Genomic DNA, 16,537 nt, shown 5'->3' on the forward strand with positions numbered 1-16,537 from the left:
ACTCCTTTGATTATCTCCACAAACATACAGCCCTTTTGTAGACATAACCTGCACCTATAGAAAGGTCATGTGCTAAAGGTTAAATAAATAATTTTGCTCCCTGCCACTTGAGGAATCTTCAAACAGTTTGGCAGATTTTTTTAAGCAACACCAGCTTCCACGGAAATACATGAACAGACTGCAGCACTTGGCTAATTTCTAAATGAAAAGTTTGAAACATGCAGTGACGTAAGATACTTTTTTCTTATGTAATACCAACAATCTGGGGGAACTACTTAGAGGAAAATTCACACATGCTAACTTCAGTCAAGATGTGCCAGATTCTTTCTGCATCTCAGAAGAAACCACTGGATACAAGCTTCAGCCCTCCATGTCAGCCCTCGTAAATATCTCTGTAAAATTCTGAGGTGAGAATTAACACACATCTATTTTTAAATAAGTGCAAATAATATTTTGTGTAAGTTGAAGTTAGTTCTACCATGAAAAAAGCAATTGAAATAAGTAGTATTTATTTTCTTAAATTATTTGTGGAAATAAAGCTATGAGGTGGATTCATCTGTTCCACGCCCCTGTTACTCTTCCTGGCTAGCAATTTTAATACACCAGAGTACACACCAGCTTCTAGCATTGCCAAACCAAAGAGGGTAGAACCAGATTCATATGGGAGCTGACTTTTCAAATGAGAAAGTAAATTACATTATAAACTTGCATTTGCCACAAAAACAATCCATAGAAAAAGCAGAAAATCAAAATCAACCAAAATAAAAAATCTTCATTAAAATTCACTAAGAGATTCACATGAGACACAGCAGATCTTGTCTAATGATAGGGGGACAAACATGGCAGCTAAGACAGTCCCTTCCAGTCCTGTTCTCCATTAATTTCCATTAATCTTTCTCCTTTTCAGACACTCATTTACACATCTGAGTCTACACTAAGTTTAGGATTTTTTTTTCTTCTAATACATACATCAATACACTGCATTTTTTTTACTTAGTCATCAAGTATTGCCTTGTAAACAAGGATGTGCATTTGCAAAGAACGTCTGTCAGTCAGTATCTGGCAACAGTGGCATAGCGCAGCAGGGAAAACCTTACCTCACAGAGCAATAAGGTCATTTTACTTGGCACCAAAACCAAGTAGATGTTACTTCTTACAGAGCTGTATTTTTAACCATGTAGATAAAATTTACCTGTATTGCAATTTCAAGATACAAAGTGGGAGGTCTTTTTTAAATAGCCTATTACAATGCATAGCTTAGTATTAACAGAGAAACTCACAGTCTTGTCTCTGAACAGCCACAGCAGACTGCCGACTCAGCCGTATTTTGATACTAATTATCTTTCAGACAATGGAGGCACAGAAATTAACATTCCTCAAAACTAGGATATAATTCCCTTCCCAGTAACTGAAGAAGTAACACAGGTATAACAGGGATCTACATGCAAAATCAAAATCCACACCATGGAACACATGAAATGCTATCAAATACATTTTAAAGAAACATTTTATGAATGTATTAACGTCCAAATATTATATTGTCTTAATTTAGTCTGTGAAATTAGTTTCTTTGATAAAGGAATCAAAAATAATTAAAGCTTCTGTAGATAAAAGGAAAAGCAACTGCATAAAACTTTTCATGTTTAGGACATACCTTCACAAGTTACAGACAGAAAATATCAGAAAATAACCTGACATATCTAGAATCTATGAAAAAAAAATGTGTCACTCAATTCTCCAAAATATTCAACACTTCTAACGAAGAGAAAAACATAGCAGAATTACAACTATTTCAATGTCATAAACAGGTTTTCAGGAAAATACAAACAATTCATACATCTTGCAACCTTGAAACTAAGTTAAATTAGGCTCTGAAGTAGGTTGACTTATTAGAGCTTTCTGCCAGCTTTTACTGACATGAGAAAAAACCCAAATAGAAATATTCAAAAGCATGTTTATCTGATTTCCCCCATTTTGCCAAGTCTCATACAAAACTGCTCCCCATAGGTCAGAAGTGAAAATCATGTAAACATTGCTCTTCTTAAAACATCAACAACAAAAAACCCACTACCCCAAACTTTACAAATTAGTATCAGTATCGAGATTTGATATGCATATTATCATATTACAATCCTTCTATCATATAAAATAATAATGCTAAAAATCTGCATTTATAGATATTTTCTTCAGACAGAACAATTAGTGTCTGTATACGCTTTTAAACAGAATGAAAAGAACTACAACCCACACATTGGAAAGACATTCTGTCTTTCACAAACACAACCTTAAGCCAGTGCATTCAAGTGTAGCATGCTTTTTGATTACAAATGTGTCGAGATCACTCAAACAACATTGTGGCAGCAATACACTATCTACCGTAATGCCATCAAACATGACATTCATTTTAAGACAACAAAAAACTAATACATACACAGCAAAAAATATTTTTATCTTACCCATAATATGCATTCATCATAAAATATGTTAGAATTAGTATACAGAACTCAAAGACAGTTGACACCTCCCACATGAATTCAAATGCAGGTTCTCAGGATAACTCATATTCCAATTTGCTATTCCTTCCAATGTAGCAATTTAAACAACAATGCAACTGATATTCTCAAAAAGTTTTATAAAACAATTTAGACAATTACAGTGGAGTCATTCTCTCACAAAAACACCCTCTGAACTTGAAGTCAAACCTGACAGTACTGAAGAGGAACATACAGAGTTTATAGTTGGTATTACCTTTAGATTGGATGACCAAGTTCATACAATAAGCAGCGTAATAGTTCCACCCTTCAACCTGGTACAAATGCGAGTGTTTCTTTTTTTAGGCTCATGATTTAATTTCTTTGCACTTCCTGTAAATGTTAAGAAAGCAATTGGTCAGCTATTTCTGTATCAGTATGCCTCTTCTACTGAAGGGCCAACTTCTAGATATTTTATAGAATGGAAATTCATAAGGAAAGCAGAGTGCAACTGTGAATATTCAAGCCCAAAGATGAAAAATAATTAATGCTTTTCCACATTTATTAGCTACTACCAAGGGCCTGCCTAAACGCAGGAAACTACGGCCAACAAGCCAGTAAATTTTAGTCACCTATTTTAATTATAACCAGCCCTTGGAGATTACAAAAGAACACTCTTTTCTTTAATTAATATACTTTGGATACTATCCATAGCCAGATAAATAGTGAGAGGACTGGAGAAAACCCCAGAAATTTTAACAGAAAGGTGCCATAAATGACAGAATGATAGACAGGTAGGTTTATTGTGATGGGAAGTATATGGGGACCTTTGATTCAATAACCCAAGCTACTAAGCCCAGCAGCACAGGCATGACTTTGTCCCACTTAGACAGAACTCACTCCAGAAAAACTTTCTCATCAGAAGCCCACATCTGGCAAAGCTTCCTAGTGGTAGCTCCCATCTGTTTGTATGAGAGGGCTTTGCTAGCTTGTACTCGTTAGTTTTAAAGAATTAGGGCAGTATTAAGTGATCACTTTCAAGAAATCTTCCTACAAAAGGACAATACTATTTAAACAAAGATTCACACTGTACATGGAGTGGCACCGAAAGTGCTTCTTACTGGACAGACAGAAGAGCAATGAACCACATCAGATTCCTGTAAGCAGACAGACAGTAACAGAATAAGGCAATATAACCACATTAGATCTTTTTACATGGAAAAACTCAGGAAGAAGAAATGGAATAAAAAGACATGTGTTTGATCCTTAAATGCTGTGAGAGACTGCAACCCCAATTTACTTTTAACAGGAAGAAAGGACTCCCAACATTTCCTGCAAAACACTTATCCTCTTCTTACGCATATACTTAGAACTAATACGCAGAACAGGCTGAGTACTATCTTTAATTCACAGAAGCTGAGGTCTTTCTTACCATAACTGCTCCAGTGGGAAAATGGCATCCAATGAGACTGTTAGGAAGCTGTAAACCAGAAGAGTCTATGAGGTTACAGAAAGTCATTTAATTGGATTAGTGTAACATCCGTCTTAGTTAAACAGGAGTGAGTGTAGGATGTATCTTTCACATGTGCCAGTCACTTACCCATGAGGAGCTAAACTGAAGTAAACTAAGACATAAATCCAGGCAAAGTGCACACACCAACTTCCTTATGCAGGGCAGCTTTCCATTACAGTTCTCACTTTGCCTCCTAGCACCTCAGCTGTGAACAGAAAAAACTCATGTATGTTCTGAAATCAAATATACCTTCCAGTCAAACCCGGCCAGACCTAATATTTCCAGAATTCCTAACCACAATGTAAATGCAAGAAGAAAAGTGGTTTAACATTTATTTTAAGATTTATACTCTTAAAACCTTCATATAGTGAATTTTTTAAAAAAACTAAACACCCTTTACAGTATTTCAGAGGGGTTTTTTAGTGAACATCTTTCACCTAATGTTATTTCAGTTTGCCAAACTTGTGTCTTGTTTCATTAACAATTTAATACCTTCTGAGTTATTTCTGTAGAATTTTCTTCAAAATTAACCACAATCTTATTTTCTAATAGAAAAAACTCTAACCTCAAAAGATGTTTTCACTTTTGTAATGATTTCTGGCAGAACTCTGAAGATGTCATTCTATTAACTTTTAACTACAGGTAAGGATTAAATTTTCTCTGAGTAAACACAGTACAACACATCATGTCATATGCCACATCATACAGAACAATCAAACCACAATACAAATGGAATGAGTACTGCCAGATTCAATGTAAAAATGCTCTGCTTCATCATTTAGCTGAATTGTGCATATTTAGTTTTTAATCTTTATTTATAAATAGATTTCTCCAGACTCCTCATCATTGTCTTTCAATATTCTCCAGTTCCCTTGGGAAAAGAACATAAGCTGTCCAACCTAGAAAGATGAGAAGGAGCTGGACTTATTACCATGCAGTGAATGACACTAGAGTCCATTATCTGTTCAAAAGTGAGCCTTAAATATTTCACCTCCCTCTACCTTTTTATTTTCTTCTCTCACTCTTGGTGAGTCTATAATTGTTATTTATTTTGTGTGTGTCCAGTGACTAGTCTCTTTAGGTCCAAGCAAATAGTAATTTAAGTTAAACGAGACAATTCTTTGCTCCATTATTTTAATCCAATGAAGTCCTAAAATATATCCAAAGTAGCTATTTAAATTTAATTTATAAGTGCCTAGATTTAAACATTCAGATTTTTCCAGAAAACTACTGTACTGCCTCTCACTGCAATAATTTATGTTAAATCAACAACCAATCCCAACATTTTGGGGGTTTGACTGTCCTAGTGAAAGCTCACAGCTCCTACACAGTCAGAAGAGGACACTAGATCACAAAACATACAGGGCTCCTGAAAAACAAACTACAACCAAATCTGACCTATCAACGGGGGGTTTAGTTTAGTCAGTTTACATATGAATTATGCCCAGATGCAAACACCTTGGGCTTTCCTCCGCACAATTAACTGAGATCAAAAAGATTATTTGAGCATTACACACCATACCAAAGACTGCGATTTCCACAGATTACACCTGAAAGCAGTTCAGTTATTTCCACTCAGTTCATAGGAGTAAATATTACCATAATTAACCCTGCTGTAACTCTAAAGCAGAGTGAGCTTCATTAGCCCTGCACTGCCTGCCTATACCTGGGATGTGACTGCAGCACGACCTAAACCAAATCAAGTTCATCAGCGCTACGGCAGTACAAAATGTCCTCCCTCATTCAGTGTCTTCAATAAAAAGTGCCCCTTCTAGTGATCAGCAAAAGAGACACCCTATTTCTATTTTTTTTTTCCTTCAGAAGGGAATATTTTACTAAATGACATGTCTCAGGCTCTTTCCTTTCTCCCTGCAGTTCCCCCCAAAAGAAAAAGGCAGATATTGCCACCAGTCCCATCACTCTCAGACCTCAGGCCACCAGTGCTGAGGGTACCTCAGCAAACCGGGAGCAGTGAGAGGGCGGCAGAGGGGTGTAGGGGCTGCGTGGGGCAGCACCCAGCCCAGGGCACAGCACCCACCACCACCGGGTGGGTCACCGCCTTCGTCTGAGGGAGGCACAATTCAGATTCTAATGCAGTAATGCGAAACGTTAATGGCTGAATTCATAATAAAAAGCTACCTGCTCCTCAGTTTTCTTTTATTACTACTATGTCTAAATAGTACAAGGAAGCTTTTATTAGCAATGAGTGAATACTTTTCATTTTCCGCCTAGAAAAAAGCCACAGGTTCCAGGGCTGAGCACGCGGTGCGGCCGCCCGGGCCTGAGACGAGGGCCCTGCCAGGCCCACCGACCCTGAGTGGGCTCCGGCCGTCCCGGGGGCCAGCGGCGGTGCCCCGGCCGTCGCCACCACCGCCGCCACCACCGCGGCGGGGCGAGGGGAGGTGACAGATCAGGCACCACTCTGGCTCTTTTCCTGTCTAACAGTGCAAACATTACTACCAGAACACGGCGCGGCGTCGCTGCCCGGGCACGCCTCGGGGATGCGCCTGCCGAACGTCGGCCCCAGGAGGGGGCGCGGCACCCCTCACTTGTACCGCCTGGTGCTGCTAGGGGCCTCGGCTGCGGCCCTGCCCCTCTCCCGCGGCGGAGCCGCCTCCCGGTGCGGGCAGAGGGCGCGGGAGCCCAGCCCTCCCCTCACGGGCCCGCCCGCAGCTCGCCGGGGCCCGCCAGGGGGCGCGCGCCAACCGCCGCCGGGAGCGGGAGAGCGCTTCGCCCCGCCCGCCGTGACGCGCTTCTCGCGCGCCGCCGCGGTGCCTGCCGGGGCGGTGGCGGGACCATGGCGAGCGACTTCTACCTCCGTTACTACGTGGGGCACAAGGGCAAGTTCGGCCACGAGTTCCTCGAGTTCGAGTTCCGGCCCGATGGTGAGGGGCGGGGCGGGGCCGGGCGGCGGCGGGGCCGTTCTCACGGCTCCGGGGGGGCGCGGGGCCGGGCCGGGGGCCGCCGCGGCGGGGGGCGGCCTAGCGCTGCCGGGGCGGCCTTTAACGCCCGTCCTGTCTTCGGCAGGGAAGCTGCGCTACGCCAACAACAGCAACTACAAGAACGACGTGATGATCCGAAAGGAGGTGGGGAGGCGGCCCTGCACGGCGGGGTCCCGGTGGGGCCCGGGCGCTGCCGGGGGCTGCCGGGACCCGGGGGGTGGTTCGTGCGGGAGGATATGCGGGGCAGCGAGCCAGGTGGGGCCCGGGGCTGGTCGGTCACGTCGGAACGCTGTCCGTAGGCTTACGTGCATAAGAGCGTGATGGAGGAGCTGAAGAGAATCATCGATGACAGCGAAATCACGAAAGAAGATGATGCTCTGTGGCCGCCTCCCGACAGAGTGGGTCGACAGGTCGGTGTGCAATGCCTTTTCGAGTTGCTGCTTTAATTTTTGTATCTTAGTTCATTAGAAGCGTAACTGAAGATTTTCTTTAAGCCAGTATTGTTTTTAGCCAAGAGGCAAACAAATAGTGTCTTAAAACCTGAGTGGTGCCTAAATGCAAATTTAGTTGTGAGAGTTACTGTGATTCACAAGCCTGCTGTGTTCGATACCCTTGCAATAAAAATGGAAAAGCTGTCATCTCAGTACTTAAGTATTTCTGTAACCAATACCATACAACAATAGTTTGAGTTTCTATATAATCTTTTCTTTTTCAGGAGCTTGAAATAGTAATCGGTGATGAGCACATCTCCTTTACCACATCAAAAATCGGTTCACTCATTGATGTAAATCAATCCAAGTATGTCCTCCGCTTTCTTATGTTGCTGGTGTTTTTGTGAAATGACCTATATTAGAACTTGCTGATTACTAGGTACTTGTATTTTATGTTGTTTCAAAGTGCAGATCATTTCCTGGGGGCACAAGTGCTCTGCGTTCCAGCGTAATGTACCAAATGCTTTTATACTGTGGCATTACACGCTGTATTTTGAAACTGTGAGCAGCTAACCTTACTGTAGGGACCCCTGTTAGACTTACTCAGTCTCTGAACTGAACTGTCATTGGGTTGTCCATGCCAGTGTTCTCTCGGTCTCACACTGGGAGAACCAGTGCTTCTGTGTTTCACCGAAGCTGAAAAGACTGGGTATTGTTGTTTTTTTTTTAAATCGAGACAAAGTGGTGTTACAACTTGCTTTCATGATGAAAATGCACATTTTTTTAAGACTTAAAACATGCATTCTTGGAGTACAGAATGTTTCATCAATCAGTGTAGAATGAAACAAATCCGTTAATGTCTATGAGGACCTCTGAAAAGTCCCTGTAGGCTGTTTAATAGGTTAGTTCTATAAACTGCGCTCCTAGAACATACAATTAACTTTTTTCTCCCTTCCTTCTGTTGCACGCTGCAGGGATCCAGAAGGCTTGAGAGTGTTCTACTACCTGGTCCAGGACCTGAAGTGTCTAGTCTTCAGTCTTATTGGACTACACTTCAAAATTAAGCCAATTTAAATCAAACAAATGGAAATTTGTATTGTAATGTCTGTACGGGGGGGTGGGGATGCTCTTTTGATTCCTCACTATTGAGGCCTGAAGCTTTTATGTATGTTGGGGTTTTGTTGGTTGTTTTTTTTTTATAAACTGTCAGTGACTGTCTTAATAAAATGGTGAGATCTGTATTTTTAATTTAGAATTTCTAGTTAGAAACTGACTTCCTAACACTTCTTTTATCATGGTACATTCAAGGTATGTTCCTTCATTTGTGTCACACAAAGCTGGAATTAAGCCAGGTTCTGCAAAATGAAGCTTTTCCCAGCTGTCAAGATCAACTTTTGTTACTATCCTGAGCTGGCTATTTTGTTGGCCAACTCAAATACACAGAACAACTGAAGCCCTAACTCTGCATGTGGTTACTAGTTGGAGCAAAGACATATGTCAGCTTGATAATGACCCGCTGCAGCAATTACCTGTTTGCCTTCAGAGCAGAAGCAGACAGCAGGCCATCTGGCAGCCATCCTGGATCTGCACCGATAGTCCCGTCCAGCTTTAGAAAACCTGAAATTAAAAGCAATGTATTTAGTTAAGCTCTAGACTAGCAGATCTATTGTGCAGTATTCACTTAAAGAGGACCAAATATGCCTCAGCTTCAGCGTGGCGGTTTTTCTACAGCTCTGTGCAAGACCTCTGCACTGGTCCAGGATTCTGAGGATGTTCCTCACGGGTTTTGTGAGGTGAAAACCTCTAACCCCTATTAGCTGTGCCAGCACCTGGGGTTTCAGCACGTGGGGCTTCACCCCCCGGCCACAGGCACCGCCTGTCCCCCCCCCTCACCCGGCAGGGCGGTGACAGGCCGCGCCGCCGGCGCCATCTTGGCTGAGGGCACACACGCAACGGGGCGGAGGGTGGAGGAAAAAACCCGACCAAACCGCGCCGGAGCGGCTTGAAACCCGCCGTGCTGCCGCAGGAGGCCGGCGGGGCCTGAGGGGGACCGCCAGGGCAGGCCCGGTGGCGCGGCGCCTCCGCCAGCAGCCGCGCCCCCCGCGGGGCCATGGGGGTAGGTAGCGGCCGCGGAGGGGCGGGCTGAGGCGGGCCGCGCTCGGGCGGGCTGACTGAGGGCCCCTCGCTGCCCCTTGCCTTGCAGAGGATCGGGCTGCAGCTGCGCGCCACGCTGGAGAACATCACCCGGCTGCGGGCCGAGGGGGAGGACTTCCACTGGTACCTCAAGGTGCGGCGGGGCCGCGGGGGCGGCGCTCCCGGTGCTGGGAGACCGCGGGGCTGCGCGGCAGCAGCGGGGGCACCGGCGGAGGGATATGCGCGTTAGTGCGTGCCGTGGATCCGTGCGCGGTGCTGAGCGGTGGCCGGTGCCCGGTGCCCCGCCGGCGGGTCCCTGGGCACCGGCCACCGCTCAGCACCGGGCTTTGATTTCGTGACGGTGCTTTGTAACGCGCTTTCCGCCCGCGGCAGAGCCTCAGGTCGCGACAGCTCACGGGTCTGTCGGGATAGCCAGCAGCCGATCCCTGCCTGCGGCTCCGCTCAGCTGTGAAACAGCGGGGATTGCAAATCTGGAGGGCTCGCCTGAGTTTCTTCATCTTGTCAATCCATTATTATGGGCAAGCTTTAAATTATTTACGCTTGTTTTCCAGCTGAAATGCGGGAACTGTGGTGAAATTTCTGAAAAATGGCAGTGCCTGCGATTGATGGTATGTCACTCTGTTACAACCTACATCGGAACGAAAAGGAGAAAAAAGCCCAGCCTGTTACACACAAGGGATCTTGGCGTCAGGGATGTGACAACCTGCCCTTCAGAGGAGATGCTATTTTAATAGTTATATGCACTCAGGAAATGCTGTCATACTAAAAAAAGTAATTTGGAGGTTTTGAAATACACCATTGGAATGGTGACTGTTGGTGACAGGGTATTTACGTCTGCTTTGAAAGGCCACATTTCTGTAAAACTATGTGATATGAAGTGATAGCAGAATAAGGTTGTTCCCGTAGCATATTTCTCTGATGCTGATGGAATCTTTTTGGACAAGTTTAGGTAATTCAAAGTGAGTTAAGCATGCTAAATTAGCATTTGGAAACTGCAAAAGCAGGATAAAATTTGTCAGAGATAAGAGAAGGTTCTGTTCTTAGAAATAATCATCCCTTTTTTTTGCATACTACTGAACAGTAAGTATATTTTGAGGAGTTAATGATACGTGCCCAAATGGACAAGACATAACTGTCCATTATTTACTATTTTGTCTAGAACAGAATTAGAACAGCTTTCTGAATTGTAGATCTCTAGTGTAAAAAAAGCCTTCTCATTGCAGTATTTCTAAAAAGCTAAAGACCACTGTTGTGAAAGCTACTTTGCCTTTGCAGAGGTTTCCAGTGGCTCAGCCAGAGCACAGGTAAAAATGATGTCTCTGTTGTCGTGGTTTTTAGGACAGTGCTCCCCTGAAAGGAGGCAGAGGAAGTGCCACTATGGTGCAGAAATGCAAGCTGTGCTCCAGGGAGAACTCCATTGGTATGTACTTAAGACAAATATTCAAGAGGCATTGTCCATTTTACACTTATCCTGAGTTTATTTTTAGTCTCATTTTTGCTTGACACTGTTCACCAGGGATTTTTTTCCTGGTTCTTGAGTTCACAACAGATATGTACTTGTCATCATGCTCATGAAGGAAACAGCAAGGCCTCCTAGTGAGTTCAGGTTTCTGCATGAACAAAACTTGTATCCATGATGTCATTTTACAGAACCATGCAATTTTTTTTTTGTATTGGTAGGGTAACAAAATGGTGTAATGTAAACTTCTCAGGAGAAGTGAGAAAATTTTAGTTCTACCTTTTGAGGGCCAGCTGCAGGAACTGCAGGAACTGCTTGATTACTTTGTATAAGGAAATTTCTTCGAAAGAAGGTGGTGGTGATTGGTTTGTGCTGAACAAAACTGAAGACATAATGCCACTCACTTTTACACTTCTGATGTTTTCTTTTAGATATTTTAAGTCAGACAATCAAGCCTTACAACGTAAGTTTTTCTCTTTTATATCACAAGTGAAAGAAAAAGAAGCAATAATAATTTGAGGTTTTGCTTTATCCACGTTCCTCTTTCAAGAACACAAACAGCTGGTATTCTCTCCTGACAGAAAGTTGTCCCTTGTAGACTCCTGCACAGTCTCAAGTGTAGGACAATCTGACCCATTTCATAAGCAAACTGCAAGATTTTGTCACGCAAATGAGAGGTGATTCTGTAATGCCCATATTAGTTTCCTTTTGAAGGCTTCCTTGTGTGAGATTAAGAAATTCTAGTTAATGACCACTTATTAAATGAGCCCTAGGATTTTGCTGTCACTTGGGACATCAGAGTTGATAGTACTGCCTTTAAAGCAATTCATTCCTAGACTAATGCTTGTCACTGTCGTTCTCTGATGAAAACTAATGGTATCCTGACTCGATTATAGGCTGAAGACAGCGAGAAATTCAAAACGATAGTGGAGTTTGAATGCCGAGGTCTGGAACCAGTTGACTTCCAACCACAGGCGAGTTCTTACTTGTTATTTGTTTCTCAGTTTTTAAGAGCGATTCTTAATAAACTCTGGAGTGATAAAATACACACTATATGAAATGGTACTGCTTTTTCTGGAATGTCCTAGACCTCCCCAGCTTTCCGTCCTCTTCACAGTTCTTTTACTTCATTTGACTCCAACACAAGCAGCTAACACTAATAACTCTGGTATTCTTTGTGCCATTAAAAAGTAAAAATAAACACACCTTGGAGTTGTATTCAAATTGCCTTACAGGTGACTCAACACTGCTCATCTGAATTCATTTGAAAGGTCTTCGTTGCCCAGGTTACTGCAAAAGAGAGTCTTTCCCAAATGGGCATGGCAAGAGTACGTAATTAGATAGCCACATTCAGGAGAGTGCCGCTTTTCTTCTTGGTGTGTTACAAAGAATAAATGAAGTTCAGGTTATGAACAGTCTTCAGTATATAGCCTCTAAAAGAAATAAAATTCTCTTTGAGATTTGACATCACCAAAGCCGTAAGAAATATTGGCATTTTTCCATTTGAAGCTAGATCAAAGACTGAAGATCAGCAGCAGTTAAAAGACTGTTGCAAAGCACACCTCAAGGTTCAGAGTTAAAGGATTTCTTCAGAGCCATGCCAGTCTTCAGCCATTCATTTGCTTGTGCATGGTCATGCTGTACGCTAGTTAACTCCCTACTATATTTAACCTATTATTCCCGTTGGATTACGTGTAGACTGACAAATATAAACCTGTCTTATCCTTCCCTCAGACTGTGACACTGTGCTAAGAAACAGACCAATAAAGCGATCCTACAACAAATTTGCTATCAGTAAAATCACCACTGCAGCGTGCAGCAGGATGTCATCTTTTATTAAAGCAAATCCCATCTTTTGAGGAACAAAATGGTTATTAATTTATTCCTGTTTGAAAGATTTGCAGCCAGACCTAGGACCTTGCACTTCAAGAAAACTCTATGAGAAGATTACAAATTTAGATGTTTATAGCTCTGCATTGTAGCTGTCAATTTTATTTTTATCTGCAGAACAAAGTCTTCAAGCTATAATAAAGCTTTTAATGTAATATTCTCAAAGTCTGGTCTGTGCACTGTATTGGACAGTACAGTTGAATCCCCGAGCAGATGTTTCAGATAATTTCCTGATGCCCAAATGAGTAAATATATAGCCTGCTGCAGTTCCAAACAATTCTATAAACTGCTTCGTATCTGACATGATCCAAGCCACCCTGACTTCTCCACAGCCTTGGATCTGGCTTTTGATTATCACCAAACATAGCGTAATGCCATAGCATTACTGTATTTTCTTTGTATTTTTTGATAGATATAATATAGCCATACCTGAAGTCAGTTTAGAGTGGCTTAATGCTGTAGTTGTAGTAGTTTTCTAAAAAAAAATTGTGAGTCTGAAAGAGGAGAAAGTATCCTTCAATTCTCTGATACAAATCTTCCTACCTAGTAGCACCAACACATTCAAACTGGGTACTTGTGTGTTCTGATAATGGGCAAGGACAATTCCCCGGGCCCAGTTCCTTGCCTTTCTTGTTTAATGTGCTTAAGTAGATAGATCTACTGCAAATCTGATACATAATTTTTGGTTTTACCTGAGGACAGTTTAGCTCCTTTCCTGTCCTTGTCCCTCACGTGAATGCTTCAACTAAAAAATTGAGGTTTCTCTATAATAATTCTTTTAAACCTTCTTAAGCTTCTTTGTTTTGTGGCACAACCAATAGTTTCATTGGCAACAAAAGTGCAACAATCAATAGGAATTTTTGCTTCTTTGGCGTGTTTATGCTTTAGCTGTTGGTCCTTTGCCAGTCAGCAGAGTGCAGGCAAGTCACTGCATGGCTCAGCTCCCTTCTGCAGGGATTAAACAAGTCTCTGCTCTGACGCCAAAGCTGTAATGACACAAGTCCCGCTGACTGTCTGGTACAGAAGCCTGTAATTCCAGCCACATGCCTTCTGTTACTTGGAGGGCTGATGAGTATCTCCAGGTGGCACAAGCAGGGCTTCTTTTATTTTCCTAGCACTTCTATACTGCAGCTCTGGGTTGTTGTCCCATGCTGCTGATCTTCCTCTCCAACCCTTGTAGTTCCCTTGAGATGGGCTTCTGACAACTGCATAAAGGCCATATTCACACTGTGCCTTGCAGGTAGCTCTCCTGCTGTGACATCTGCCACACTCTATAGTTTATTTAACTCCCAAGTGCTTATTAACCTTCCATTCAAATCCCAAAATACTTTAATTCTGTAGTTAGAAATGGCAACGTGAGAGACTTTCCTATATGTTACAGAGGTGGCTGAGATTTTTAAATTCTGTTTTAAAACTAGTAAAACTTAATTTACAGCAGGGTAACTGTGAACCCTAAAATGAGAGAGCTCTTCCTATAGAAGAAAAAACCACCACCTTGCTGTTCTGCCATACTCCACTGATAGTGCTACTTCCTTCCTAGAGCTATCCTTTCCTTCAACACTTTACAGCAACAGTAAAGAACTCCCTACTTTTTTCACCTAAAGCTTGCTATTTACTTCTGTACCTAAATCAAATACAAGCTGCTCCTTCTCTACAGGGATCTGACAATATTTAAGCCAAACCTATTAACTCTATTCCACGTTTTCTTTCTGTTTTTTTTCTTGCAGTGCAAGTTTACTATGAAGCTACTTTATACATAATGCCTGTATGGATTCTCTATGCAAATTAAAGCTACTGGTAGTTGTATGCTACTAGATAAACTTAGAAACTCAGGTTTAACATTATCTAGAATACTTGGAAATACCTTTTTGTCAGGAAAAATCGAGGATCATGTTCCCTCATTTCACTCTGTGGTAGTTTATAGATTCCCAATTCACAAACCTTATACTGGCCCTTAACCAGGGAAGAGCGTGACCATTTTTTCTATCTAATTGAAAAGAAATACAATGAAAGTTTGTGCTGAGTTACTTTCTTTAAACATGTTTCAATGATAATTATTTTCTTGGTACAACTTACTCTTAAAAATTTACTGCAAATGTGCTTACAGGCAGGGTTTGCTGCTGAAGGTGCAGAATCCGGTACACCTTTCAATGACATAAACTTGTTAGAAAAGGTATGTTGTCTTAGTTTCATTACTAAATCTAATTATCTAGCTTACTTTCCCTAAGTCACCAGTCTAAAATACACACTTTGCACATGCAAGAAACTAGTTTTGCTCCTTCATGTAGGCAAAGGAAGGTCATAGCTGGAGAGAGAAACTAAATCAACTATGAACAACCAGCATTACTAACAGCATCATTTTAGAAGTATGCATAGCTTAGCAGCTGACAAAGGTAGAAATGCAACTTTTAAGTCACTCAGGAGTTCCAGAGAGTAAATACTTGGAGTACTAAATGGCTGGGGTTATTCACAGTGGTGAACTTATTTTTTTTAAGATGATGCCTGCACTTTTTCCTGCACACAGAGATAGTAAAAATAATATAAAGACACTGTCCTTCAAAGCTCAGGATAATGACTCCAGCACTGCAAATCTTCCTTGGCTGTGAGCAAGAATCTCAAGGTCAAATCTGTTCCCTGGTATCCTACTTGGCACAGATCTGCTTGTCTGCTTACCCACCTGACTAGGGTTTTGTAAATTATAGATAATCCTTTCATCTGCCATAGTTGCGGTCTTGTTCACTACAGACTGTGGACTACATATGAGAAAAAAAAAAAATGTTGAAATAAAAACACTGAGACTGAAGCTCATTTAATTTCAGGTCAGTGCTCTTGCTTCTCTCAGCTATCAGAACTCAGCTCAGTGACTGCACAGTGCTTTCCACAGAAATTTAAGACCCAAATTCTGAGTAAGGCTTAGTTTCTGTTTGAATTCCAGTCTGTGTTTTAGACATGATTGCATTCTATCCTGTGACTAATACTGTGAAATCTTATTTCCTGTAGGATTGGAATGACTACGATGAAAAAACAAAGGAATCTGTTGGAATCTATGAAGTTACCCATAAATTTGTAAAATGCTAAAGTGCATACCCCTAATAAATCTTAACATGCTTATTGATGAAGGAGCTGTAACCATCAGAGACGCAGTTTCCTCGGAGTACTTTTCACATGGCTATACTTCAGAAATGGAAACCTAAGTTGTACTTATTGTCCCCAGCATGCCCTAATAAAATATTTTTCACAGAGCACTTTGAGATGGCCTCAGTACAAACTGATAATAGTATATACACTTGTCTGAACTGTGCCATTTTCTTAATGGTGTCTGTTTTGGGAACATTCATGGTTGTTGTGGACTGTAGCTTAACTACTTAACTTAAAACCTTTCAGGTTTTTAATAGCCTATCATTAAGAAGTACCCACATTTGGTTCTCTAACATGAGCAAACGGGGTCTTTTTACTCACCACTCCTATCACCAGGAAATGGCTATGAGTGTTAGTAAAGGGACTGTGTTAACTGTCAAGGGAAACAGTGCATCTTTAGTAGCTTTCTGCCAGTTCAAGTGAAGACACTGAGGTGAGTTTACTGAGAACACTTACGAAGCTTGACTGCTATTGACGCTTACACATAGCTGTTACAGTCTTCTGAAAATCAAGTTATCTTTCTGACTATACCATGAACT

The 16,537-nt window shown here is 41.9% G+C and overlaps 2 protein-coding genes and 1 long non-coding RNA gene across 4 annotated transcripts; 2 read left to right on the top strand and 1 right to left on the bottom strand.

The window, feature by feature from the left end:
• Positions 1–382: 382 nt before the first annotated feature.
• On the bottom strand, positions 383–9,153 carry LOC130157273 (uncharacterized). The gene is made up of 3 exons (XR_008824761.1): positions 8,887–9,153; positions 4,072–4,189; positions 383–3,951 (listed from the first exon to the last, which is right to left on the bottom strand). It is a non-coding gene; the product is annotated as an uncharacterized LOC130157273 (long non-coding RNA).
• Positions 6,715–8,598, top strand: MAGOH (mago homolog, exon junction complex subunit). Its single transcript, XM_056356698.1, has 5 exons — positions 6,715–6,869; positions 7,012–7,070; positions 7,226–7,336; positions 7,642–7,724; positions 8,332–8,598. The coding sequence occupies exons 1-5, from the start codon at positions 6,782–6,784 to the stop codon at positions 8,429–8,431; spliced, it is 441 nt and encodes a 146-aa protein (XP_056212673.1). The 5' UTR covers positions 6,715–6,781; the 3' UTR covers positions 8,432–8,598.
• A 151-nt stretch (positions 9,154–9,304) lies between the features above and the next one.
• Positions 9,305–16,102, top strand: CZIB (CXXC motif containing zinc binding protein). 2 transcript variants are annotated; one of them, XM_056356696.1, is made up of 8 exons: positions 9,306–9,473; positions 9,561–9,644; positions 10,063–10,119; positions 10,850–10,931; positions 11,402–11,433; positions 11,867–11,948; positions 14,972–15,033; positions 15,861–16,102. In XM_056356696.1, the coding sequence occupies exons 1-8, from the start codon at positions 9,468–9,470 to the stop codon at positions 15,936–15,938; spliced, it is 483 nt and encodes a 160-aa protein (XP_056212671.1). In that variant the 5' UTR covers positions 9,306–9,467; the 3' UTR covers positions 15,939–16,102. The 2 variants fall into 2 exon arrangements, with proteins under 2 accessions (XP_056212672.1, XP_056212671.1); XM_056356697.1 differs by lacking the exon at positions 9,561–9,644 and having other exon boundaries at positions 9,305–9,473.
• Positions 16,103–16,537: the final 435 nt, after the last annotated feature.

The sequence above is a fragment of the Falco biarmicus genome, chromosome 11 (assembly GCF_023638135.1).
Source record: "Falco biarmicus isolate bFalBia1 chromosome 11, bFalBia1.pri, whole genome shotgun sequence".
NCBI classification, from domain to species: domain Eukaryota; kingdom Metazoa; phylum Chordata; class Aves; order Falconiformes; family Falconidae; genus Falco; species Falco biarmicus.

What these genes read in the sequence shown, in the direction of transcription:
- MAGOH (XM_056356698.1), top strand. Translation starts at nt 6,782, where the DNA reads ATGGCGAGCGACTTCTACCTCCGTTACTACGTGGGGCACAAGGGCAAG. An exon ending in ACGTGATGATCCGAAAGGAG is followed by an intron (nt 7,071 to 7,225) that starts GTGGGGAGGCGG and finishes CGCTGTCCGTAG; the next exon opens with GCTTACGTGCATAAGAGCGT. An exon ending in CCGACAGAGTGGGTCGACAG is followed by an intron (nt 7,337 to 7,641) that starts GTCGGTGTGCAA and finishes TTTCTTTTTCAG; the next exon opens with GAGCTTGAAATAGTAATCGG.
- CZIB (XM_056356696.1), top strand. An exon ending in GGCAGTGCCTGCGATTGATG is followed by an intron (nt 10,120 to 10,849) that starts GTATGTCACTCT and finishes CGTGGTTTTTAG; the next exon opens with GACAGTGCTCCCCTGAAAGG. An exon ending in TGACTTCCAACCACAGGCGA is followed by an intron (nt 11,949 to 14,971) that starts GTTCTTACTTGT and finishes GCTTACAGGCAG; the next exon opens with GGTTTGCTGCTGAAGGTGCA.